General features: G+C 54.6%; 1 protein-coding gene across 2 annotated transcripts in view; it reads right to left on the reverse strand.

Annotated features, from left to right (window-relative positions):
• The window catches only part of CORO7 (coronin 7), a 58,491-nt gene that overhangs the window by 27,604 nt on the left and 4,543 nt on the right, over window positions 1-26,344 (reverse strand). For both annotated transcript variants that reach the window (XM_049637423.1, XM_049637424.1), the window contains exons 4-9: window positions 23,479-23,549; window positions 22,852-23,035; window positions 20,121-20,197; window positions 9,099-9,149; window positions 2,863-2,949; window positions 2,333-2,415 (exon numbers count right to left, since the gene is read on the reverse strand). In XM_049637423.1, coding sequence (XP_049493380.1) covers window positions 2,333-2,415; window positions 2,863-2,949; window positions 9,099-9,149; window positions 20,121-20,197; window positions 22,852-23,035; window positions 23,479-23,549 — 553 coding nt within the window. The remainder of the gene's footprint in view (window positions 1-2,332; window positions 2,416-2,862; window positions 2,950-9,098; window positions 9,150-20,120; window positions 20,198-22,851; window positions 23,036-23,478; window positions 23,550-26,344) is intronic.

Here is a 26,344-nt window from a genome sequence, read left to right on the forward strand (position 1 = left end):
GGGTACAGCTGACCACTCCACCATCCAGAAGCACTGGACTGAGGCAGGCGGCATTTTTACATCTCCCAGTCTACAATGTGAGCTGCTCCTTCAGTGCCAGGCCCTGCTGCCTACCTTCCCACCTTCACCCTGCACTGAACACAACCCCTGGCACATCTGAGGGACCTGCTGCTTGAGCTTGGCTTCACACATAGGCCCCTGATGTCCTGCTCTTCCCCTCCTCTTGATGAGGTATGCTCCACATGTGATGGTGGGGGCTGTGACAGGGGCCCCTGGGAGGCGGGGGGGCCCTGGGCTCTTCCTAGGAGATGACCGGGAGAGGTGAGTGCCTGAGCCCTGGCCCCCTCTAGCTCCTATAAGAACACACACTGCTTTGCTCAGATTGAGATGGAAAAGCTGTAAAAGAAACTGAGAGTGGGAGAGAGGAGGGCGGGTATACTGGAAATCCACGGTTATCCCCACATTTGACACCCTGGACATCTTCAGTCCCAGTCACTCAGCAGGCCTAACCCTCCAGGGAGCCTGAGGGGGCAGGGCATGTGCCACCACTACCCTGGTCCACCAGCTTCACGGAGGGCCGGAGAGTCCCCACTCTTCTGCCAAGGGTGTGGTCTGGCAGGGCAGGGGCCAGGAGTGGGGGGGAAGGAGGGGGCGGGACACTGGCCTGGCCACCCATCTGGGAGTGATTTGAGAAATTCCAGGCCTTGCTGGCCCTGCGAAGCTATTCTTAACCGCTGTAATTACAGGGTCAGCCTTGGCCAGTGGCACCGTGGGGTCTGGGCATCGTTAACTCCTCCAGGGGCAATGCTGGGGAGGGGTGGGGGCTGCTCTGCGGGGGAGGGGGACCCATCAGGAGCCAGGGGTGGAGCCTAGAAGGCAGGAAGTGGTGGGTGGAGGAGGACTTGATGGCTAGTGCTGGGTCCCTTTTCCTGGCTGGTCCAGCTCCCTCCTGCTGGGGAGCCCCGTAGAGAAGGAGATATCTGGCCCGGGGAGGCATGGAGGCTAAGATACCAATGCAGCCTCAGGGCCTGGGTGCTCTTATTCTTCCAGCGCAGGGGGGCAGTCATCAGGACCCCAGGGCCCAGAGTAGGAAGAGGCCTTGCACTGTGTGGTTCTAAGGCACTGGATCTCACTCAGCCTTGCCTTCCCCATCTGCAAAATGGGCCTCACCAGCTCCCCAGCCTCTTCCTGGGTTTTAAGAGGGGGGTGTGAGTGGAGGGTCACTGCCGCTGTTACCCCTTCCCTGGGAGCTCTCAGGTGGGGGGTGACTTGGCAAGAGTTCTTATGGCATCAGACTTCCCCGCTCCCAAACACGTCCATGCCACACCTGGAGCTTGGACAGGTCACCACCCCCTTCTGTGACTCAGTCTCCCCAGTCATGAGTGGAAGAGGAAGGGGCTGGATAGATAGCCAAGGGACCAAGACCTTCTCCTGGCTCTGACCTTCACAGATCTCTGCCTGGGGAGCAGCAAGCCCCTCCAAGAGTCATGGGAGAGCAGGGCTGAGACTTCTGAAAGGGAACCGGGCCCCTGCCTCCTCCTACCCCAGCCAGACTGGTCCCCCACTCTCCTACGTCTTGTTTCCTCACTGTGACAGGCAATCATCTCTGAGAGCCTCCTGTGCCTAAGCCACAGTGAGCCTAGGCCCCCGTGCATGGAACTGGCTTGGCCTGGACCCACGGCACCCCACAAACCTCCTGCACACACTGCCATAAGGATGGAAAGATGAGGCGCACTTGCAGTCCCAAGCCACCCAGGCGCACCCACCCCCTCACTCACCCCCCAAAACCACCAGAGACAGGCATGTGGCCCGGGCTAAGGAGCTTCCATAAAGCCTGCAAGCCTACCAGCCCGACTGTCCCCCCCACCTCCCCACCACGTCCACCCTATCAAAGCTTTGGTCTCTTCGACCCTCGGCATCACCAAAACAGCCACAGCAAAATCAAGGGCATGTCCATGTCTCCCACCCATGTGTCTGCCGGGTCAGAGTCCTTCCCCCAAATGCCAAAACACACCGACGTGAGCCCTCAGGCTGAGGCCTGCACGGCCAAGGGCCCACTCTGCGGCTAGGGTCCACGTGAGATGGGGTCAACAGGCGACCCCACAGCCCAGCTCAGGCACCGTGACCGCTTTGGTGCTCAGCCCCTCACTGACAAGACCTGAACCAGGTGAGGCCTGTTCCAGCTGGACTGGGCCCCTCCACTCCGCAGGAGGCCTTGCCAGGGCACATTTGGAGCCCCCCCCAATGGTGTCCATTACAGACCTGGACTTAGGACACCATCTAGCCCTTGACCCTCCCCACCGATCCATCCCAACATGCCAGCTGCTCCTACCCGGGTGAGGTGTCCAGGGTGATGGAGGTGAGGGCGCTGGAGAAGTGCCGAGTGTCCCAGAGCTTCACTTCACGCTCACGCATCTGCAGGGAGGGAGCCAAGAGGGGCTCAGAGGGGCCCATCCCCGGGAACCCAATGCCTGAGGAAACAGCCTTGACACAGGGGCACCTGCCCCAGAGCAGAGCTCGGAGGGTGGCGGTGGGGGGTGAGTCATGGCAGGGAGGGAGGGTTTGGGTTTGCATGTCCGGCCCCTTTAAGAACCCTTAGGTGACAAGGGACAAGGGGCGGTTCCCTCCATGGACTCTGGTCCCTTGGGGGGGGCTGCCACAGTTCCCAGGGTCAGGCTTAGCTATTGCAAATGGAATCTGCCAGTTTTCAGCAGCTGGAGGTCCCCTGGGGCTCTGAGACCCAGCTGCACACAGGGCCGTATATGGACAAGCCTAGAGCTGGCTAGCCGTCCCCCACCTCCCCCTGGGCTTCACTCCTACCCTCTTGGTGTGGGTACCCCGCCCATCTGGGAGGAGCCCTACCTGGTTGAATCCACTGGACACAAGGTGCTCCTGGGTGCCCGTCCACACCAGCCAGCCATCCTTGCTGTTCTTGTGGGCCTCTGTGCTCTGGAGGACACAAAAGATGGTGCTGAGCCACCAGGTCCTCCTGCAGGGGGGACACCTGCCGGAGAGCCCTACAGAGGGCAGGAAGGGCCAGGATGGTGCCCCCCAGAGGCTAGCTGGGGACAGAGAAGACTGTATCACTACAGGATGGACCCCAGCCTCACCTTGGCTGAGGAAAGCTCTGCACCCAGAGGGCCACCCGGTCACCAAGCTTGTGCTCAGTCTCCCTCCTCCAAAGGGGACTGTTGGGCTGTCCTGCCACAGTGACGGTGCCAGGCCAGCAGCACATCCTTGTCCTTGCAGGTTCCTAGACTGGGAGGCACTCAGTTGCCGGTCACCAACCCCAGCCTCTGGGGACCCCTGCGCTCTCTCAGAACCTCATTTTTCTCACTTGTGAATGGGGCGTGTTGCCTGGGCTGCCTACTTCCCAGGGCTGTCTGAGCACCAAATGACACTACATGCAAGAGCCGGCCTACTACAGATCAAGGGATAGCAAGCATCCCAGCTGCCTCCTGAGTGCCAGGGGCTGGGGAGAGGGCCTGATGCCAGGCTCTAGGGAATAGTCCCTGGAGAGCGGAGAACGCACAGAAGTGCTCCTCCTCGCCCTCCCGCGGTGCTGGAGCTGCCAGCAGGAAGGCTTCCTGGGCCCAGGGAGGAGAGGCAAGTTCACACCCCAGGCGGCCCTGTCCCCTGGGCCCAGGCAGGGAGGAGAAGGGGCCAGAGGAAATGCAAACAGCTCCCTCCCAGTCACCTCGGCCCCTGGAGCCTGAGACCAAAGACCCTGTTACCAAAAATAGCTCACCCCAAACTGTGGCCAGCTTCCTCCAAGCTTCCCACGATCTCCTTGGGAATGAATGAGAGAAGGGAGGTGGCCTGGGAGGAGCTGGCCCAGCGCCCCCTCCCCAGCCTGCGGAGGCGGACCCCAGCGTGGGAGACCCTGGAACGCCCGTGTTGTTTAAGGGGCTTTTCTCACTGCTCCCTTCCCACCCAGAAGCCAGCACAGGAAGTCGGGGCTGGAGCCTGAGAACCAGGGCCCCACACCCCTCTCCACACGAGGGGGCTGTGGGGCCAGGGCAAGATCAGCCTTGCCCTCACACCCCAGAGTCAGTGAGAAGTGTCACATGGGCCCTCCCTCTCATTAGTGTGCAAATATCCCGTGTAAGCAGCAAAACAGATGGCCAGCAAAGCATCATGCATCATTCATTCATTCGACAGACATTCGAGGCTTCCCCAGGCCAAGTACCATGCAAGGAGCTGGCTGGTTCTCAGGTGGATGGTCACATGGGGGAGACCAGGCTGCTCATTCATTTGTTCTTTCTTTTTTTTTTTTTTTCAACGTTTTTTTTTTTTTTTTTTGGGACAGAGAGAGACAGAGCATGAACGGGGGAGGGGCAGAGAGAGGGAGACACAGAATCGGAAACAGGCTCCAGGCTCCGAGCCGTCAGCCCAGAGCCTGACGCGGGGCTCGAACTCACAGACCGCGAGATCGTGACCTGGCTGAAGTCGGACGCTTAACCGACTGCGCCACCCAGGCGCCCCTCATTTGTTCTTTCATAATACGAGTGGAATGTTCAAACTGCATACTCCACTGGGTGCTGGGGACATGGTCAAAACAGAAAGGGTCCCCAAACTCACAGAATATACAAGTCGGGAATAGAGGCGAATCAAACAGAAATACCTATGTCACTACACGTTGTTGTAAGTGCCAGGAAGGAGCAAAGGGAAGGCTGTGGGCACAAGCTTTGGAGTCACTACCTGGGTGAAAACCTGCCCGGCCACACTAAGCATGTCTTCCCAGCATGAATTACCCAACGTCTCCGTGCCTGTTTCCTCAACTGTAGAAAGAGTACTGAGCACTGTATTGGGTCCTCCTTTGGAGGGCTGTTGTGGGAAGTGTCAACACTGGCGAACACTCAGGGCTGTGTCTGATACACATCCAATAGGCATGTTTTTTAAAAACATGGTAACAGATGGGGCACCTGGGTGGCTCAGTTGGTTGAGCGTCCGACTCTTGATCTTGGCTCAGGTCGTGATCTCATAGTTCATGGGTTTGAGCCCTGCGTCAGGCTCCACACTGGTGGTGCGGAGCCTGCTTGGGATTCTTTCTCTCCCTCTCTCTCTGCCCCTCCCCTGCTCGCACACATACTCTCGCACTCTCTCAAAATAAATACACTTAAAAAAAAAAAAAAGATTTTAAAGTAACATAGGAGATAAGATGGGAAGGATCAGAAGGTGTGAACCAGGCAGGGGAACCGGCACCTGTGAAGAGTCTGGGCCAGGGAGACAGAGGCCAGTGAAGATGCAGGGGGTACGGGGCGAGGGAGAGAGGGGCGCCCTTGAGCCTGCAGGGCGTGCGCGTCAGAGGCACAGGCTGGGGATGGAACATACCTTGGCCTGTCTCCCACCTTCCTATTTCACAACATGGAGAAACCAGAGGCTCAGGGAGAAGCAGCCACCTGCATCCAGTCACCCAGCAAGACAGCTGTCAGCTACCTGAGCCTCCTGCCCCCCGTGGGCCAGGTTACTGTTCTAGGTCTGCATGAGAGGGACCTGCGGTGAGAAGAGTTGAGCAGCTGGAAGGCAGAGTGGGGGACCAGAAGGGACTCAGGATGTCCACAGGGTGGTGACGGTCTCTGAGCAGGGCACTGGTCTCTGAGGACACTGAAGGCACCAAGGAAGCTGAGACCAGGTAAGAGCTTAGACGGAGCCCAGTGTGCCCACTGTGGGCACACCTGGCTCTGTGTGCCCAGGGGCCACAGGAAGCCCCATGGGCGGGAGAAGGGTGGCCATCCACCCCTCCACCCCTATCTCCAGATTACTACAGTAATTTTCATTTTCAGAAATGGCAAGTTCTTCTTCCCTGACCTCAGCGGGACTAGGGAGGAGGAGCCCTCTCTCAGATCCCCAGACTGTCATTCTCCGGGGCAGGGGGGAGGCTGTAGCTGGACCCTAGGCAGCCTGCGAGCCCTGCAGCCCCAGCACTGTCCCAGGAGGCTCTGAGGGGAACCGCAGGAGGTAATTCCCAGCCTGCAAGCCACAGGGGATGAGGCAGCAGGGCATCCTGCTTAGGGAGAAGCCCCACAGTCCCCTTGTGTTTCCCCCACACCTGGCCCCAAGGAGAGAACAGGAGGGGCTGACTGGCCAGCACAGGGGCACCAGGAGCAGGCACATAGCAGCATTCCAGCCGCCATACGGCCAAATCCCACCTCTCTGTCACCATGGCAACACTTCCTGTGTGGGGCAGGGCAGTTGGAGGAGCAGCCCTGGGCTCCTGGGGTCCTTCCTCAGGGCCAGGGGACCTTCTCTGGTGTAAGACCCCCAACACCCATCTATTCTCCTTCCCGGCCAGGCTCAGTCCTGGGTTCCAGATGCTGGCCCCGGGACCTGCCTGATGCATACAAAAGGCACAGGGCCACCAGGCCACGCCAGAGGTCAGAGGGCTCACTCCAGGCCAGTCCTAACCCTGGTGAGGGTGCTGAAGCCTCACAACTCCCTGGACACTCGCTTTGCTGCAAGCTACTTCCCTGGCATGCCCATGGCTTTAGGGCCTGCCCTCCCACCCCTCCACACACCCCCCGCCCCCCCACCAGGCTCTGGCACTGTGAACAGGCTTTGGTGTCAGACGGAGCCTGCCTGGGCCACCCAGCTGTGACCCTGGGACAGAAATGACCAATGGGCCAACTTTACAGGGCAATCATGAGGGTGAAAAAAGACTGTGTGTGCCAAGGGCCCGGAGTATGATAAATGGTCATAAATGGAATCTAGAAATGAAGTAGGGGATGCGAACAGGAGACGGCTGCCCAAGCATCCCCTGACTCAAACTCAGGTCACACAGGGCCCAAAGAGGCAGCAGGAGGTGGACCCCCCAGGGCTCCCCACCAGCCTCCATGCTACGGTGACAGCCAGCGGGGCAGGGAGGGCAGCGCATCCTCCCGTGACTCCCCCAACAAAGCCCCCCTTCTAGTGGGGAAGGAGGATCTCCAGAGAAGGAGCTCCCCAAAGGCCTCTCCCCTGAGCCGGCCCCTCAGCTCACACCGACCCTGGCCGCCAGCAGCGGTTTTCCTAATAGAAGCCAGGTGTGGGCCAGATGCCCTGGGCGGAAGTGGGGGGCAGGGCCATGAGGAGGGCAGCGTTCCAGGCCCTACTGCCCCCGCACCAGCGCACCAGCGGCAGAGCGCAGGCACCAGCCCAGCAGCTGCGAGGGGGCAGGAGCCACCCACGCTCTTCCCAGGTCTCCCTGGCCCAGAAGCCCCATTCAGGGGGGCTTCCTCCAGAACGAGATCCTCTCCCCCCCTCTTCTAGGAACTTGGAGCCCTTTGGACGGCAGCCACTCTGTCTCCACCTCGGCACCATCGTGGTCCCCCACCCCCCTTTGCTGGCGGAAGAGGCAGGGAAGGAAGAAAATGTTCAGGCTGGGGGAGCTGGCCCTTCAACGCCCAGTCAGGGCAGGAACGGGGGTACTACGCACAGTGCCCTGGGACCCCCCTTTCTGAGCACGGAAAGCTCCAGCGAAGGCCCCTGATCATACCTGCACTGCTCTGAGACTCTGCTGCCCTGCCAGCCACGGGGCCACAAACCATAAGCCAACTTCCCTGGGGAGTGGAGTGGGGAGTGGGCTAAAACCACTCCTGCCTGGCTGGGCTCACCTGTCAGGACGGGACCTCCGTCCGGTCTTCAGCCAGTCAGAAGTGGAACAGACTGGGCCGTCTGGGGCCAAAAGCTGCTACGGCCTACCTGAAGGGGATTCCGTGTGTGCGCGTGCACACACACGTGCTACGGGTGCAGGGTGGGGGTGGGGGAGGAAAGCCCTGCCATCCCTGGCTACTGCTGGTCAGGTGTAGGCTGACAAAGTGCCCTCTACCCCACGTAGGGAACAAGTCCTAGGGATGGGGAAAGGGTATCTGTGATGGGCCTGGGGCTTTGCTGCGGAGCTCTTCCCCTGAGCTGTCAGCAGGGCCCTGATCTTTACCTTCCTCAGGAAAGAAGCCTCTTCAACTTCTAAAAAATACTTTTTCTTTTTTAATATTTATTTATTTGGGGGAGAGTGCAAGGCAGGGGAGGGCCAGAGAGAGGGGGACAGAGGATCCGAAGCGGGCTCTGAGCTGGCAGGCTGACAGCAGTGAGCCTGATGTGGGGCTCTAACCCACGAACCGTGAAATCATGACCTGAGCCAAGGTCAGATGCTCAACTGACTGAGCCACCCAGGAGCCCCTAGAAAAAAATTTTTTTAATGTAAATCTGAGCAGGGCACCTGGGTGCACTCGGTCAGTTGAGCGTCTGACTTTGGCTCAGGTCATGATCTCACAGTTCGTAGGCTCGAACCCCACATGGGGCTCTCTGCTGTCAGCGTGGAGCCTGCTTCAGATCCTCCGTCTCCCCCCCTCTGTCCCTCCCCTGTGTGTGCGCATGCTCTGTCTCAAAAATAAGTAAATATTTTTTTAAAATGCAAATCTACTCACCTCACTTTCTGCTTAAAACTCGAATGGCTTCCCATAGCCCAGGTGACAGCCCCCCTTCATCACGTGCCCGACACTGAGCCAATGTCAAATGAATGAATGTATGAATGAATGAATGATTCTCCAGTGGCTCACTGGCTATAGCATGAACCCAGAACCCAGACCCCCGCTCAGCACTCAAAGGGCCACATGCACCCCAAGCACCATCACAGACACAAACCAAACATGCTCAGTGCCTAGATCCCACAGACCCAAAGGAGCAGAGTGAGAGTCCACTGGCTGTGAGACTGGACGGGTACGAGGTGGGCAGCTTTGTCTTTCTGGCTCCTCTGAGGCTGGCTTCTGCCAACTGTGCCAGGAAAGGTAGGGGGGATGGGGGTCTCAAAGGAGGAGAGGAAGCTGGATTCTGAAATTAGCTTCCTAAGCCACAGGATGCCTCCACTGAATGCCTGTGGACAGCCTGGCTGCACCGCACCCTGTGATCAAAGCCAGGTACTCCCAGGACTCAGAACATGCCTCCCGGAAAGAGCTGCCAGCAGCAGGAGCCCACCTCCCAGGTGACCCCTTCACACTCACAAGGCCTTGGCCAGGGGCACGGGGTGTGGCAGAATCTCTGCCAAGAGGCAGAGCCTGTCCCGGCCGGCACCTGTTGGAGCCACTAGGGCCTCAACCCAGTCCCCTGCCCACACAACTCACCTGGGAGGCCCCGGGCTTCGCTCTGGGGTCGAAGATCCTCAGCTGCTTGTCCTGGGAAAGCAGAGAGGAGTAAATAGAGCACACTTAGGACAGGCAGCGTCCTCAGGGGCCAGATGTCCCCTCTACCCACAGGCTGTCATGGTCCCACACCCTAGTACACAGAGCTGGCATCACGCACCAGGGGAGATCTCCCCAGCCTGGTTCCTTCTTCTCACTGCAGGGGGCAGGTCCCCTTTCCTGCCCCAGTCACCCACAATAGAGAACTCAGTGAGAATTCACATTTCCTGAGCACCTACTATGTACCAGGCCCGCTAACACACATGATCTCTCTCCGTGCTTCCAAACATCTCATGAAACAGTCCTATCACCACGACCCCCTCATAGATAAAGAAACTAAACCAAATTCTAGGCTACCAGTTGGCAAATGTTTTGCCCTGTACCCAGCCCAGCCCAGAGAGGTGTAAAAGATGATGTCATTTCTACACTTAAAGAACTTGGTGTCTAACCAGGACAGTGAGCTGACACATCCTAACCATCACTCAGCATACAGTTACTGACTCAGGTTACCTAAGGGTGGAGATGGGAGTAGATCAAAAGATATGTATGTGTATTGTAATAAAGTACCCTACCCTTATAATAAGGACTTTATTCCTGTAGAATAATTGATCTGTGTGTACAAAGGTACGTGCATAGCGGGGCACCTGGGTGGCTCAGTCAGTTAAGTGTCCAACTCTTGATTTCGGCTCGGGTCATGATCTCACAGTCATGAGACCAAGCCCCGCATCAGGCCCTGCACTGACTTTAGAGCCTGCTTGGAATTCTGTCTCCCTCTCTCTCTGCTCCTCCCTCTGTGTACCACGTGTGCATGTGTGCGCTCTCTCTCTCAAAATAAATAACTAAACATTAAAAAACCCTTTAAAAGCCCACAAACATCCATGCATAAAGAACCGGAGAAGAGAAGGAGTAGAACCTGCATTCCCTGCCTACATAACGCCTTGGCCACAACAAACTATTAAGCACTACAAAGAAGGTGCAGAATAACATACGTGGTGTGATTCTGCTGTGGTAAAAATAAACAAAAATCCATATCTGACCACATTCCTGTAACTTTTGCGAGCTGGCTAAGCAAGGAGAAAGGTCTTAAACAGTGTGGGCTGTGCATTAAGGCTGGGTGCTGGGGAGGGGGAAGGCGGAGGGTGAGTAGCTTTTACTTTTTTTTCCGTCTTAGCACAGTTTCACTTTGTTTCAATCAGCATGGATTCATATTTTCGTATTTTTAAAAACAATGAAGCAGCAATAAACTGGAATTTGTAATTAAAAACATAATACCATTCACATCAGCATCAAAAAATATGAGACACATAGCTATACGTCTAACAAAATACATACCAGATTTATGGGAAGGATCCTACAAAACTCTAATGAAAGGAATCAAAGAATTAAATAAACGGAAAAATATTCCACGTTCATGGACAGGAAGACTCAATACCGTCAAGACGTCAGCTCTTCCCAACTTGATCTACAGATTCAATGAAATCCCAGTGAAAATTCCAGCAACTTATGTTGTGCTTATCGACAAAGTGATTCTACAGTTTATATGAACAGGCATAAGATTCAGAATGGCCCAGGCAATACTGAAGGAGACCAAGTGAGTAGGACCAATAGTACCCAACTTTAAAGCTACATTAATCAGACAATGTGGTACTGGCATAAGGATAGACAAATAGATCAAAGGAACAGAACGGAAGGCCCAGAAACAGACCCCCACAAATGTGGGGAATCAAATAGCTATGTCCTGGTTAAGGAGATTAAAGGGAATGCACTGCAAAGCAGAACAGTACTTTCTGGCCTTGCTGAAAACAGCAGACGTGTATCTAGTTAATCTGTATACAGGGGGTGGGTCCTGCCTGGGCTCGGGAATTCCCTAGACCCTGTTATCAACGGGGTATCTTATCTTATTCTCTACCTTGCTTTCAGCATCTGCTCTTCTGTAGTCTTTGGAATGCCATGTTGTTGTTTTGCCTGCTTTCTTGTTTTTTTGTTGTCTTGTTTCTTCTTGTTTTTGTTTTTTGTTTTTGTTTTTTTTGCCCGCAGCCACTGGCATACTGCACAATGTTTTCCCTATAGTTATGCCTGATAAATGTGGGAGCCGGGGAGTTGGGAGCGGTGCAGGAAGACTTCCCCTAGCCTCCCTCTCACCTCTTGCTCGGAGTCTTGAGTAATCCTTTCTGCTGTCATCCTCGGCTTTGCTGGACAAAGCCAAAAGCCAAACACACACAAATACAGTCAACTGATTTCTGACAAAGGACTGAAGGCAACACAATTGAGAAAAGACAGTCTTTTCAACAAACAGCACTGGGACAAGTGCACGTTCACATGTGAAAAGGTGAATCTAGACACAGACTTTACATCTTTTACAAAAACCAACTCAAAATGGATCACAGACCTACATGTGAAATGCAAACTTACAAAAGCTCTAGAAGATAACACAGGAGAAAAATCTAGGTGACTTTGGATTTGGCAATGAATTTTTAGATACAATATCAAAAGTGTTGGTGTTGCATCTATACAACATGACCAAAAAAACAAAAAACTGGATTTCATTAAAATCATAAACTTCTGGTCTATAGAGACACTGTTAAGAAAAAGGAAAGACAAGCCACAGGCTGAAACTACCTGCAAAGCACCTATCTGAGAGAGGACTTGTATCCCAAATACACAACACTTAAAACATTAGAAAAATTAAAAATGTAAGATTCTATTTAAAAATAAGAAAACAACCCAAATGAACAAATGGGCAAAAGACCTGAACAAACACCTCATCAGAAAAGATACACACGATGAACAATGAATACAGGAAAAGCTGTTTCACATCATGTCTCATTAGGGAATTACAAACTAAAACAAGTTACCACCACACACCTATTAGAATGGCTAAATTTTTTTTTACAAAATGACAACACCAAATGCTGGAGAGATTAGGGAGCAACAGAAACTCTTACTCATTGCTGATGGGAATGCAAACGTAATAGCCACTTTAGAAGGCAGTCTGGCAGTTTCTTACAAAGCTACAGATAACTCTTAACTGTATGATCCAGCCATTACACTCCTAAGAACTTACCCAAATGAGTTAAGAACGTATGCTGGTATAAACGTTCACGGCACTTTTAAAAGTTGCAAAAAAAAAAATGGAAGCAATCAACAGGTCCCTCAACAGGTGAACAGATGAACTGCGGCACATTCGTACAATGGAATACTATTCCATGATAAAGAAAAGAAGGAAGAAGCCAAACCATAAAACTCCCAGAAGCAAACGTAGGGGAAAAGCTTCATGACATCGGATTTGGTAATGACTCCTTGCATAGGACACTAAAAGCACAGGGAACCAAAGCCAACAGCAGACAAACAGGACTGCATCAAACTTCTGTTCTTCAAAGGACACAATCAACAGAGTCAAAAGACAGGTTGCCCTAAGGAATGGGAGAAAATGTTCGCAAATCACAGATCTGGTAAGGGGTTAATATCAAGAATATATTGGGGTGCCTGGGTGGCTCAGTCGGTTAAGCGTCCGACTTCGGCTCAGGTCATGATCTCACGGTCCGTGAGTTTGAGCCCCGTGTCGGCCTCTGTGCTGACAGTTCAGACCCTGGAGCCCGTTTCAGATTCTGTGTCTCCCTCTCTCTCTGCCCCTCCCCTGTTCATGCTCTGTCTCTCTCTGTCTCAAAAATAAATAAACGTTAAAAAAAAAATAAAAAAAAAAAAAGAATATATTGAAGGGGCGCCTGTCTGACTCTTGGTTTCCGCTCAGGTCATGACCTCACGGTTTCATGAGTTCGAGCCCCACATGGGCTTTGTGCCGATAGCGCAAAGCCTGCTTGAGGTTCTCCCACTTTCTCTAATCCTCCCCCACTTGCACTCCCTCTCTCTCAAAATAAATAACTAAATAAACTTAAATATACATGAAGAACTCCTATAACAACAACAAAATCAAATACATGTATGTAAAAAATGGGCAAAGGCACCTGGGTGGCTCAGTCAGGTGAGCATCTGACTTTGACTCAGGTCATGATCTCACAGTTCGTGAGTTGGAGCCTCGCCTCGGGCTTGCTGCGGAGCCTGCTTCGGATACTTCTGTCCCCTCTCTCTCTGCCCCTCCCCCATGTGCGCTTGCTCTCTCTCTCTCCCTCTCTCAAAAGTAAACATGGTGTAAAAAAGGGGCAAAGGATTTGAACAGATATTTCTTCGAAGATATACAAATGGCAAACAAATACATGAAAAGACGTTCACCATCACTAATCATCAGGGAAATGAGGACTAAAACCACACTGAGATACCACCTCACATCCATTAGGATGGCTACTATCAAAGACCCAGGGCCGGGGAGGAAGTGCAAAAGCTGGGAGCCTTGTGCACTGTCGGTGGGAACGTAAGACAGTGTAGCTGCTGTGGAAAAGAGAGCTGCAGCTCCTCAAAAAAGTAAAAACGGAATTACCTTATGATCCAATGATTCCACTTCTTAGTGTATACTGAGAGAACCGGGAAGAGGGTCACCAAGAGGGTGCCCATGTTCGTTATTCACATTATTATTCACAGCACTCACTGCAGCATTATTCACGACAGCCAAGAGGTGGAGGCAGCCCAAGAGCCCACTGACAGATGAGCGGATAAACACAATGTGGTCTCCACATACGATGGGATGGTATTCAGCCTGAAGAAGGACATCCTGTCACATAGCACAACACAGATGAACCTCCAGGACATTAGGGTAAATGAAGTAGGCCAGCCACAAAAGGACAAATCGTCTATGATTCACTTACACGAGGTATTTAAGGTAGCTCAAATCACACATGGGGAACAGAATGGCGGTTACTGAGGGCTAGCGGGGAGAGGGGGCAAAGGGACGTTGTTGTTTAATGTGTATAGAGTTTTGGTTCAGGAGACCTGTTTCACGACAATGTAAATAAACTTAACATTACCGTATATTTAGAAAATGCTCAAGGGGCGCCTAGGTGGCTCAGTTGGCTAAGCGGCCAACTCTTGATTTCAGCTTAGGTTATGATCTCACGGTTCGTGGGTCTGAGCCCCACGGTGGGTTCTGCATTGACAGCATGGAGCCTGCCTCAGATCCTCTGTCTCCCTCTCTCTGCCTTTCCCCAACTTACATGTGTTCATGTACACGTGTGCTCTCTCTCTCAAAAGTAAGTGTTAACAAATTTTTTAATGGTTAAGATGGCAAATTTTATGATGCGTTTTTTACCACCATAAAGAGGTAGCTCTTGGTCCACAAAAAGCCATGGAGGGCCCACGAGTGCACCTGACTAAGGGAAAGAAGCCAATCTGGAAAGGCTGTGTGTTGTGTGATTTCAACTACATGACATCCGCGAAAAGGCAAATAACATTTGAGAGAAAGCAAAAGAATCAGTGGTTGCCAGCAGTTTGGAGGGGGATGGTGAATGGGTGAAGCACAGGGCGCTTTAGGGCGGCGAAGCTATTCTGCACAATGCTGTCACGGTGGGCACGTGATGTCGTGCGTTCGTCAAAACCCCTACAATGCATCATCCAGAGTGAGCCCTCGTGTAAACTGTGACCTTCAGTTCATGCAGCAACAGCGGTTTACCGACAGCAAATGCACCACCCCAACCAATGCGAGACCAGACAGGGAGGAGGGACATGAGAACCCCAGATACCAGGTACTAGCTGCTCAGTTTCTGCCTGGTTTCCGCTTGGGTGCTGAGATGAACCTTGAAGGACAGGCAGAGCTTGCACTGGGAAGGGAAAGGTATTCAAAGGAGGTGGAAATGCATGAACAAAAATGTGGAAACAGGAACTTGCTGACATGTGACATGAAGGGGAAGACAAGGCCGTGCCAGGAGACCAGACGGTGGGAATGGAGGGGGCAGAAGGTGAGTGCTGGACAAGTGGACAACAGAGAGGGCCAGGCCCAGGCCTTCCTGACATGCTGGCAGGGTCCCAGGGTCCTTGGGTCACTCCTGGCAAAGTCTTCCCAGCCGCAGTTCACAGAGCATTTGCTACGTGCCATGCGGGAACCAGGCCCGGCCCCAGGATCAGCCGTGCTGTGTGGCACCACCCCACTCCACCCACAGCCTTGAGTTCAGGAGGACGCTGTCTAGAGGTGCACAGGACAGAAACAGGCCAAGAGAAGAGCGAACGATGGAGACAGATGGAGAGAGGCAGAGACTGAGAGACAGAGAACAGGGAGAGAACAGAGAGAGACAGAGAGACGGAAGGACAGAGGACAACCAGAGATCGACGAGAAACAGGGCAGTGAGAGACAGAGGATCTTGAGAGACTATGGGCAAGAGAGAATGCCTCTTTGGGGCGCCTGGCTGGCTCAGGCATTTAAGTGTCCAACTCTTGACTCATGACTCAGGTCACGATCTCATGGATGGTGGGTTTGAGCCCCGCGTTGGGCTCTGTGCCGACAATGAGGAGCCTGCTTGGGATTCTCTCTCTCTCCCCTTCCCCCTCTTGTATTCTCTGTCTCTCTCAGAATAAGTAAATAAATTTTATTTATTTATTTTTAAATGTTTATTTATTTTTGAGACAGAGACAGAGATCGTGAGCCAGGGAGGGGCAGAGAGAGAGAAGGGAACAGAGGAACAGAGGCAGGCTCTCTGCTGACAGCAGTGTGCCCGACACAGGGCTCGAACGCATGAGCCTTGTGACCATGAGATCACGACTTGAGCTGAAGTCAGATGCCCAACAGACCGAGCAACCCAGGCGCCCCAATAAATAAACTTCAAAAAGAGAGAGAGAGAGAGAAAGTCTCCTGGCAACAGGGGCCACTCCCACCAGGAGCCATGTGGAGAGACAGATAGCCTGGGTTTGGATGCCAACTCCAGAATTTACAGGCTCTGTGACCTGGGCAAACCCCTAAGCCCCGGGTAGGACGAGGACAAGTGAAAGCAACACGTCTCACAGGTCAAAGTCCCAATTCTTGCCGCATGGGTGCTCCCCAAAGGCAGCTGGGCCACCAAATGCAGGGGGTTCAACACTGGATCCACACCAGGGGTCAGACTGGGCACTGGAGGCTGGCCTGGCCTGCTGGGCCACGGCAGAGGGGGTGGCCCTGGGTGGCCAAGGTGTATGTCCTCACTGGGCTCACAGACACAACCGGACCACGTGGAGCGGGATCGCAGCTTGCCTGCCCATCCGTGAGGCCGACACGCCCCCTAGTGGTTGGCTGCATTTCCCTCAGCTGGAGGAGCTGGGAAGAGAACGGGAAGGGGCTTCTGCGGGAAAATCAGGGCTCCTGGGAGGCAGAACCAGACAGCCAGCAGGAGATGGTGTGGAGAGGGGGAAGCCCCGAGAGGAAGCAGAGTGTCCCCCACGCTGTACCCAAATCAGGCAGTCCTGTGTATAAACCTAGAGCCCAGCCTGCAACCCCTGTCTGAGCAGAGCTCCCTCCTACGGAGGGCGGGCCCCTCACTGGCTCCCCCACATGCTCAGGACAAACCCACGGACACCTCCTCCTAACCTTCAGTCACGGGGGCGGCCCCCCCCAGGACCATTCCCCAAAGGTTTTGGCATTTCACACCCCTGACCAGGATCCTGAGGGTGCCCCTTGACAGGAGAGGGCAGCAGCAAACTCAGGACCACGGTGGCCCCCAGCCACCACTGACAGCTCGGAGTGGAGATCACACCCTGTCGGACAGTGTCCCCTTCAGGATGCTGCACCCAGACGCGGCAATGTCAGGTGCTGTGTCCCCACAGGTAGAGCACCCAGGTCCAGGAAAGCAGAGGTGGGCGTGGGGGAGGGCTCTACTCCAGCCACCCCTGTGGGGAACCAGTGGTTCCTACTCCACAAACTCAGGCTCCTGGGTCGAGAGGGGCAGGAGAGTTCCACCGGACCGAGCTGTGGCCTCATCACACTCACTCATCCTCAGGAGACACCAGCCTATAGGAAGCTAACTCATCACGCCGACAGGAGGTGGCAGGACACAGAGGGGCATTCTGCGACCGGGTCACTTTTCACCCCCCCACCCCACCGTTCAAACTGGAAGGCAAATGGCACTCAGACCCCTGGGGAGGAGTGCCTGGACAGCTGCACACTTCCTCAGTAAACCCTCTGCTAACTCCCCAGAGCTGACACCCTCCTTCCCATGCTCTAGGCCCTCCTCCCTGCCCTCGGTCACCCAGTCCCGTCCCCAGTCTCGGAGGCCTGGCGCCTGCACTGCCCCCTCCCCTAGGGGCTGCAACACTCCTCATGGCCTCCCCCCGCCCCCCCCCCCCCCCCCCCCCCCCCCCCCTGGATTCCCCCCCTCCCCCATGCCCACTGCTCTCAGCTGGCCTCATACTCACCCTCACCCCACCCGCCTCCCTTCGCCGGCGGTCGCCCACAGCTCCTTTTGCTGGCATTCCTCACCTGGCTGCCTCCTCACACGGCAGGAGCCCTGGGAGACAAGGCTGCATCCTAATCCAACTCTTTGTAGCCTCACAGAAACCAGAAACCACCATGCTGGGCTGTGAGCTCTGTGGAGGGGAGGGGTCTCTCTGACTGCTCCACAGGAAGTGACCCATGTCAAGCCTCTAGACACCTGACGCTCAGACATCCTACCTGCAACTGGGCTGGGGGCCTGGAGCTGACATGGGGCAGTGGATGCAAGACCGAGAGAAGCCACCTCCCTCCAGGCTACAGCCTGGACTGGCCTTGTGGGCCACAGCTCTTAAATCAAGGACCATCCAAGTCACACCTGCAGGCCATGGGTGGACACTGGCGGGATCCCCCTCACCAGGAAGCCATCCAGCCTTGTGGCCAGAGAGAGCTCTAAGAGAGGTGGCCCCGGCTTGCCCTGAGCCCCACAGCCATACCCCAGGCAGGCCGGTCCGGGCGAGGGCCGTTAACATCAGAACATTCATACTGGTGGAGACCACACCTGCACCTCCCGCGAGGATGCTGCCCTCATCCGCTCAGGGCTGCTCTGCTACTGGGGAAGCCAAGGCACCTTCCCACTATCCTCTGTCACAGCTGCAGATCTGAGCCCTTCAGGCACCCAATGGAGGAGCTCTAAGGCCAGAGAAGGGCAGGGGCCCAGCGGCAGGGCTTCCGCCTGCGGGACCGGTGCTCCTGCTGCCCCACGTTTCGGGTGAGAAGCGGCAGAGCAGCAGGTTCAGAGGGCGAAACAGACACCCAAGTCCCCTCCCAAAGCCCAGGCTGGAACCACAACCTCCACACACAGCCCCGGGAGGCTGGCATTACTCCTCTGGAAGACAACTCGGGAAAATCTACCAACCAGCTGACAAACCTTCACAACCTCCAAGCCAGCAATGTCCCTGGTAAAAATCTAGACCCAGGGTGGCGGGTGGGGGGAGAGGGAGCTAAAGCCCTCAGGCCAGTCAGCCAAATCCAACCCACAACCCGAGATCTGATTCTGCAGATACAGTTTTACTAGAACGTGGACATGCCCACCATTTACATTTGTCTGTAGCCGCTTCCTTGTTACAAAGCAGCACCGACAGAGACAGTGTGGCCTGCAAAACCCAAAGTATGTACTATCTGGTCCTTTACAGAAGTTTGCCGGCCCCTAAGCTTTCTAAGCTAAGAAAGTCACATTGAGGGGTGCCTGGGTGGCTCAGTTGGTTAAGCGTCTGACTTTGGCTCTCACGGTTCATGAGTTCAAGCCCCACATCGGGCTCTGTGCTGATAGCTCAGAGCCTGGAGCCTGCCTTGGATTCTGTGTCTCCCTCTCTCTCTCTCTCTCTCTCTCTCTCTGCCTCTTCCTGGCTCATGCACGCTCTCTCTCTCTTTCCTCCTCTTTCTCAAAAATAAATAGACGTTTAAAAAAAATTTTTTTTAAGTTATGTTGAGGGGCACCTGTATGGCTCAGTCGGCTAGGCGTCCAACTCTTGGTTTCAGCTCAGGTCATGATCTCACAGATCGTGGGTTCGAGCCCCACGTTGGGCTCTGTGTTAACAGTGCAGAGCCTGCTATGGATTCTCTCTTATTCCATCTCTCTGCCCTTCCCCCATGTGTGTGCACACAGTCTCTCAAAATGAATAAATAATCTTAAAATTTTTTTTTAATTTAAGAAAGTCACATTGCAAACAAAAAACAAAACCCCCCAAAAAATCTGTATACAAATATATTCAGATGTTATAACTTGTAATAGCATAACTCAAGTGAACTCGTAAATCTGAATGATAGAATATTTTCTGTGATGTTCATTCAATTACTGATGAACTGGGAAAACATACATATTACACAGAACGTAAAACACAGGGTAGAGTAACGTGGAGAGTGCGATCTCAACACATACAGGAAAACATGCCTAGGGAAAGTTCAGAGAGAAAGATGTCAAGATGGTGACAGACATCGCCCCTGGGGGGGGAGGATTACAGGTGATTTTTTTTTTACTTTTCCACTCCTGTCCCAAATTTGTAAAACAAGCACAAACTACTCTCCTCTGGTAACCATAAAGTAAAAACTCCAGGTGGTGACTATCTCCTGCCACTCTCCTCCTTCCCTCCCTCTCGACCTCACTCTGTGAGTCTGTCTCTCACACACACCAGCTAAAGGCATGCAAATCAGGGCAGAGAGGGCTTCTCATTGGAGGGGGAGGTCACAGCCCCAACCCAGAACCCTGTCCCGCTGGTGCTTCTGCCTGGAACGCCTGTCCCCTCCTCCTCAGCGAGGGAGGCCCCACCTCGCAGTCCCTGGGAAGGGGCGTGCACCAGGGGAGACTGAGCAAGCGAACCACGCCCTGCTGCACGACCACCTTGCCCTCCAGCAGGGGCTGCTTGGGGGCTAGCAGCCCCGCTGACCCCAGAGCACAGGCCAACACCTGGAACTTACTGTCTAATGAACCAAATGGGAAATAAAACTTGACACCAAAAAAACAAAAACAAAAAACCACCTGGAAAATGGGTCTTCCAAGAAGGCAGAGAAAAGAATTTTGGAAAGAGGATCTCCCAGGTATGCAGACCCCACATTTTCTCTTTCAGAGAAGCCCTCGGTCCCCCTGGCCCCCCCACGGAGCCAAGTCTCACTGTCCAGCTGCTTACCTTGCACGTCGTGCCCACCAGGGCTCCATCCCGGCTCCAGACAGCACCCTGCACCAGGTCCCCATGGGCCGCCAGCTCTGTAGAGAAGCAGCCAAGATCAGGAGGGCGTCCAGTGTCTCCCCACCCTGCCCTGGGCAATGGGGGCACCAGGGAAGCGGGTGCAGGAGGACCTGGCTGGGGATAACTTCCCAGGGCACAGGCCAGAGCTGCAAGGGCCCCTCTCGAGCGGGAAGAGCACGAGGTGCATGTCCTCCCAGACACGCTGCACTGCACCCGGGACTTCTCCCTTTAGCTCTGCCCTCAGCAGGCCACGCTTGCACTCAAAAACCTTCTGAGGCTCCCTGCTCCTCAGACGGGCTCTCACGTCCCACCCAGGGTTACTTCCAGTCACTCACGAATACACCCCACCTAAGTGATACCACCCCGTGGCTGAGCCACACACATTCCCACCTTGGACTCTGCTTGGGCCACCCCTGCTCCTTCCCCAGTGTGACAGTTTTGAAATACGTCCACATGGGCATAGGGTCTCAGTCAGTTAAGCAGCCAACTTCGGCTCAGGCCATGATCTTGCGGTTCATGAGTTCAAGCCCCACATTAGGCTCTGTGCTGACAGCTCAGAACCCGAAGCCTGCTTCAGATTCTGTGTCTACCTCTCTGCCCCTCCTCCACCCTCTCCCTCTCTCTCAAAAATAAAATAAACGTTAAAAAAATTTTTTTGAAATACATCCACAAATTTTTTGATGCTCCTCCTATTATAGGTTGAATTGTCTCCCTCACGAAAAGATGCTGGGTTGTCTGGCTGGCAATATTGAAAGAGCATGTGACTCTGGATCTTGGGAGTCATGAGTTCGAGCCCCTGTGGGGTGTAAACGTTACTTAAAAATAAATAAACTTAAAAAAAAACAAACAAGGATGCTGACATCCTAACCCTCAACACCTGCGCTATAACTTTATCTGGAAACGGGGTCTTTGCAGATCAAGTTAACCTGGTATCATTACGGTGGACCCTAGTCCTGTATGACTGGTCCTCATGAAAAGGGAAATGTAGACACAGAATTGGACATGCACAGAGGGAAGACGATGCAAAGACACGGAGAAGACGCCACGTACAAGCCAAGGGACACCTGAGGCTATGGACGCAAGGAGAGAGACCCAGACAGTCCACCAGGGGCAGCCAGCCACCATGCTGTGGGGGCACTCAGGCGGCCCGGGGACAGGCCCCATGGCAAGGACTGAGGCATCCTGCTCACAGCCAGCACCGTGTCCATGAACCCTCTGAGAAGCTGAGCCTCCTGCCCCAGTCATGTCTTCAGATGACGAAGCCAGTGTCTCAACTATAGCCTCGTAAGAGACCCTTAGCCAGAACCACCCGGCTAAGCAGCTCTCAAATCTTGGACCCTCAGAAACTGTGACATAAACAGATGCTCCTAATTGTTTTAAACCCCTAGGTTTTGTGATCACTTGTTCTGCAGCAGCAGAGGACCACTATGCCAGGGCTTACTGCCCCGAGATCAATCCCAGCCCTGCCACTCATTTGCTCCTTGTTCTTGGTCAAGTTGTTTAACCTCATCTGCAACATGCAAGGCCCTCAGCACAGTGGCAGCACGAGAGGACCTGAGACGCAGCAGTTACAGCGGGTGACCCCCTAGTGACATCCTGCCTGGTAACCTTCACCTCTGCTCCAAAGGTTAAGCTGGTATTCTTGACTGTACCAGGAGCTCTCTGTGCGTAGTTTATGCTACTGGCAGCCCTTGGTTGGCCCCTGGGTCCCAGCCCCAGAGATGGGGACACCACCTTGGTGAGTTTGACCCGCCCTAATCACCCTGCACAGTGCTAGAAGGCAAGGCCGTCCTTTAACTCATTGAGCCTCGCGTCTTTTCCCTAAAAGGGGGACGAGCGTGTCAGGGCCTGGGCAGAAACGACTCAGTGGCATCACCAGAGAACGCCAGGGCTCCATGGGGGTCACAGTGCAGGGTCGTAACCATTCACTGAGCAATCGGGCTCTAGACTGTCATCATCTACGCGTAGTCTGAATGTTTGTATCGCCCTACGAGTTGAAGCCTAACTCCCACTGTGTTTGGAGGCAGGGCTTGAAAGAGGTGATTAGGTCACAAGGGTGAAGCCTCCCAAACCAGATTAGTACCCCTAAGAAAGGGGCCCTGAGAATGTCCTCGTCCCTTCCACCACATGAGGACATAGCACCAGGACGACCATCTGTGACCCAGGAAGCGGGTTCTCACCAAACACGGAACCTGCCGGCACCCAGATCTTGGACGTCCAGCCTCCGGAACCACGAGAAATGAGCGCCCCGGCTGTGGTGGTGTGTTAGAGCAGCTGGACTCGGGATGGACTAAGACAGGCTAGGTCGTGAAATCGAGAGAAACGTGGGGGAAGGGGCTGTAAGAGAGCAAAATCCCCGCCTGGCAGAGAAGCAGCCAGACGTTTGTTTTCAAAATCGAAGTGACATACAGTTCGAGAAATAACAGTATGAGGAAGTTATTTAGACATATGGAAGAAAAACAGCTACATGAAATGAAAACAGATGCCTACAGGAAGTGGGGACGGATGGAGCACGTGTAATACGTCTGCTGGAATCTTACCACCTTTCAAACCACGTACACATGAAACTCTAACACAGATTTTAAAATTCACGTTAGCAAAAACATAAAGCAACGGAGTGCCGTCCAGCCGGGGGGCCGCCCAGGGTGGGCAAGGCCAGCGCGGCCCGTACCTGTGAGGGCCTGCTGCTTGGTTACATCCCAGACCTTCACGGCGGTGCCCGCCGCACTCACCAGGACACCATCCACGGTGGGGTGGAACTGCAGTACCTCCACCTGGACGCCCTCAGGGCCCAGCACCAGCCCCGGCACCGAGGGCAGCGCCTGGCCAGGGGCCGGTAGTCGCCACAGCTTCACCTACGGGAAACAGCAGGTCGGTGAGCCCAGGGCTGGGGAGAGCCTCCAGCTGGTCTTGCCCAGGGCTGCCCCCAACCCCAGGGGTTGTACCTGGACATAGAGGCTGTGTATCCTGTGTTAGGAAAAGCCAGGGTAATCCAGCCCAGGATCATAGGGTGTAATTAGAGGCGGGGGTGGGGGAGACGGGAGCCACAGAGTGGGGCTCTGCTCTGTCTCCTCAATGTCCCACGCCACCCCAGCCCTGCTCTCCTTAGGCAGCCAAGCAGCAGAATGGCAAGTCAGGGCCACAGCTCCCAGCAAGCACACAGAAGCTCACGGGAGCTGGTGTAGATCAAGGAACTGAGAATTTGGGCTAGCCCAGCCCTGGAGGCCTGTGGAGGGGCTGAGGGCCCTTGAGGGGAGGGGGAGGCGCATTGAGCAACTTGTCCAGCAGCTCCACTCACCGTCCTGTCAGCTGAACCCGTGGCCAGAAGAAAATCATCAAAGGGAGAGAAATCCAAGTCCGTGACCAGGTCTGTGGGAGAGCAACGACTGACATGGGCCTCGTGAGAACTCACCAGAACTTTGTTTCCAGCCCGATGTGATGTCTCCCCAAGGCAGAGAACCACAGCCCAGGGTTTCACAGGGGACGCCTCTGCCCACACGGTGGCGGGCTGAAAGCCCACCAAGAAAGGCACTTCTGGAAACCCCTGCCTGTGATATACATGCCCCAGAACGGGCAAAGCCCTGCGTCAGGAAGCCAGCAGGATGACAGACACAAAGCTCCTCAAACTACTGAGCACCTGCCTTTGCTCAAAACCCAGAATGCAACGCGGGGTCTAGCACATCAACATGTGAATGAATGCGAGTACCAGCCCTGCTCTGGGCCCACGAGGTATTCACAAACCAGACAGTTGCCACCCAGCCCTAGGAGACCCTCACCACCTCACACGTCTCTGCAGACGTGGCAAAACATGGACTGAGCACGCAGGGGGACCCCAAGGTCAGGGGTCAGGGCAGCTTCGTGGAGGAGGCACGGGGAGCCCTGGGGAATATGAAGGACCAGAACAGGTTAGAACATCTGGGAGGCGGGGCCTGGATGACGGGCCTAGGCTAGGAGCTCTCTGCTCCTCAGGTCCCACCGGGGCTGACACTTGGCTTGAGGGCACCTGACCCGAGCCTGAGCAGCCAGCTGCTCTCATAAGGCAATTAAACCAGGAAGTGAGGTCTGGTGACAGGGTGCCTCAGGGACTAGCCTTGAGGGGAAGGCAGCCAGCTGGGAAGGAGCCGTCAGGTCCTAGCCAGGACCCTCCTAAGGCCTGTACATCCAGCTGCTCCTTCAGCTCTGGAAGCTCCCCAGGCTTTCAGTTCTGGAAGCTTTCCTCCAAATCCCTTTTTGGCTAAAGCAAGTTGGAGCTGGCCTCAGTTCTTTGCAATCTAAGAACGTGAACTGCTCAGCTCTGGAAGGCCAGGAGAGGGAGATAGGGGCATGCAGAGTGAGCCACAGCGCAGAGAGGAAACCCACAGTTCCTGAAACCAGCAGGGGGTGTGAGCGTGATGGCCAGGCTTGCATCACCAGAGCAAGGCGCACGGTGACTTTCCCTGCTGCCTGCCGCCCCAGTGGGGTCAAGCAGGTATGCTTTCCTCTCAGGCCAGAGCCAGACTCCCGGCACCCCGGCCAAAAGAGACAAAGACAAGGAGCAGTGAAGACAGGGCCCCCGTGGGACAGCCCTGGCCCAGACTCCTGGAACGCTGCCACCCTGCTTGTGGGCTCCACACTGGACAGGGCAGTGGCCAGCGAGAGCCACCTGGCATTCCCAAGGGGATGAGAAGCAGCGACCGGGTCGCCCTGAGTGCGCAGCTGAGCTGACAGGCCAGTGTTCCGTATGTGCATTTACCTCACCGAATCCTCACAACCACCCCTCGGGATGGCACTGTGGCATCATCCCCAAGCGGAGCATGGGGACAGAAAGGTTAAGTAACTAGCCCAGAGTTACACAGCTAAGAAAGGGCCAGGCTGGTGGTTGTGCGGGCAGTTTGGTTTCAGCATATCATCCTCAGCATATCACCGCACTGCCTCTCCCAAATCGGAGCAAGCACCCAGCCACCCCACAGCCCAGAATGCAGGACTATTCTCTCAGCGCTTCCCAGCCATCTGCTCTCCTGGGCAGCTGGGCTGGAGGGCCGCTTGGCCTTGAGCCAGGAGGCAGAAGGCACCCCCAAAGGCAGGGAAGCAGCCAGAGGCCAGCCCACCACACTGCCCCCCACCACCTCACCTAAGAGGACAGAGTGTGCCACTGTCTCCAAAGCAGGTTCTCAGGAGCCAAAGTTATCCCGGGAGCAGTGTGCCAGCAAGGTCAACAGTTGAGGCCGTGGTGAGGCTACCAGCCCTCAGAAGAGGCTTGGTCCAGCTTCTCCTCGAAGCCTTCCCAGTAACGGGGACTTACAACCTACAGACACCAGCAGCCCGGGGCAGTTCCCCCATGGGTCAAGTGCACCAAGCACACAGGGGTCTGACAAGACCCGGTTCCGAGTCTGGCTCCGCCAACCGCGGTGCCGGTGTTGGCAGGTTCCCGATCTCTTCAAGCCTCAGTTCTCTTAGCTAAAAAAAGGTTAAAAATCTACTTCAAAAAGGTGTAAGAGTGGATGAGAAAGCAGACTTCTTCCACGTGTTACAACACAGATGAACCTCAAATCACGAAATTCAGTGAAAGAGGCCAGATTTTAAAGACTACGTGTGGTGTAATTCCATTTATGTCAAGTGTCCAGAAAAGGCTGGGCTGTAGAGCAAAAGCTGGCGAACGTCTTCTGCAAAGGGGGAGGCAGTAACTATCTCAGGGTTTGAGGGCCAGACGGTCTCTGTCACAACTACTCAATTGTGTAGTTGCTAGGAGAAAGCAGTCACAGGCTGAATGTCAATGAAGAGGCGTGGCCACGTCCTCACAAGACTATTTACAAAGACAGCAGCTGGCCTGGCAGCGGAGGGAGCTCCAAGACCCTGGCAGCAGGGGCAGGAAGAGGATCCACTGGCACCAGAGGTGGAAATGAAGTAACTGCAAAGGGGCACGAGGACCCTTTGCGGAAACGTCCTAACATTGGGTTACAGATACCTACCTCTGTAACTTTAATAAAAGTAATCACACTATTCACTGAAAACAAGTAATATCAATGGAATATAAATGATACCTCAGTAAAGTTGTAAAGAGCTTTAAGAAAGAATTAGATGAGAAAACATGGACAAGGTTCTTAGTGCATAGACGGCTCCTGACCCATCTTGGCCACCGTCACTCTGTTAGCTGCCGTCATCATCGTCTGGACCCCTAAGCTGAG

This window comes from Panthera uncia, chromosome E1, assembly GCF_023721935.1.
Source record: "Panthera uncia isolate 11264 chromosome E1, Puncia_PCG_1.0, whole genome shotgun sequence".
NCBI classification, from domain to species: Eukaryota; Metazoa; Chordata; class Mammalia; order Carnivora; family Felidae; genus Panthera; species Panthera uncia.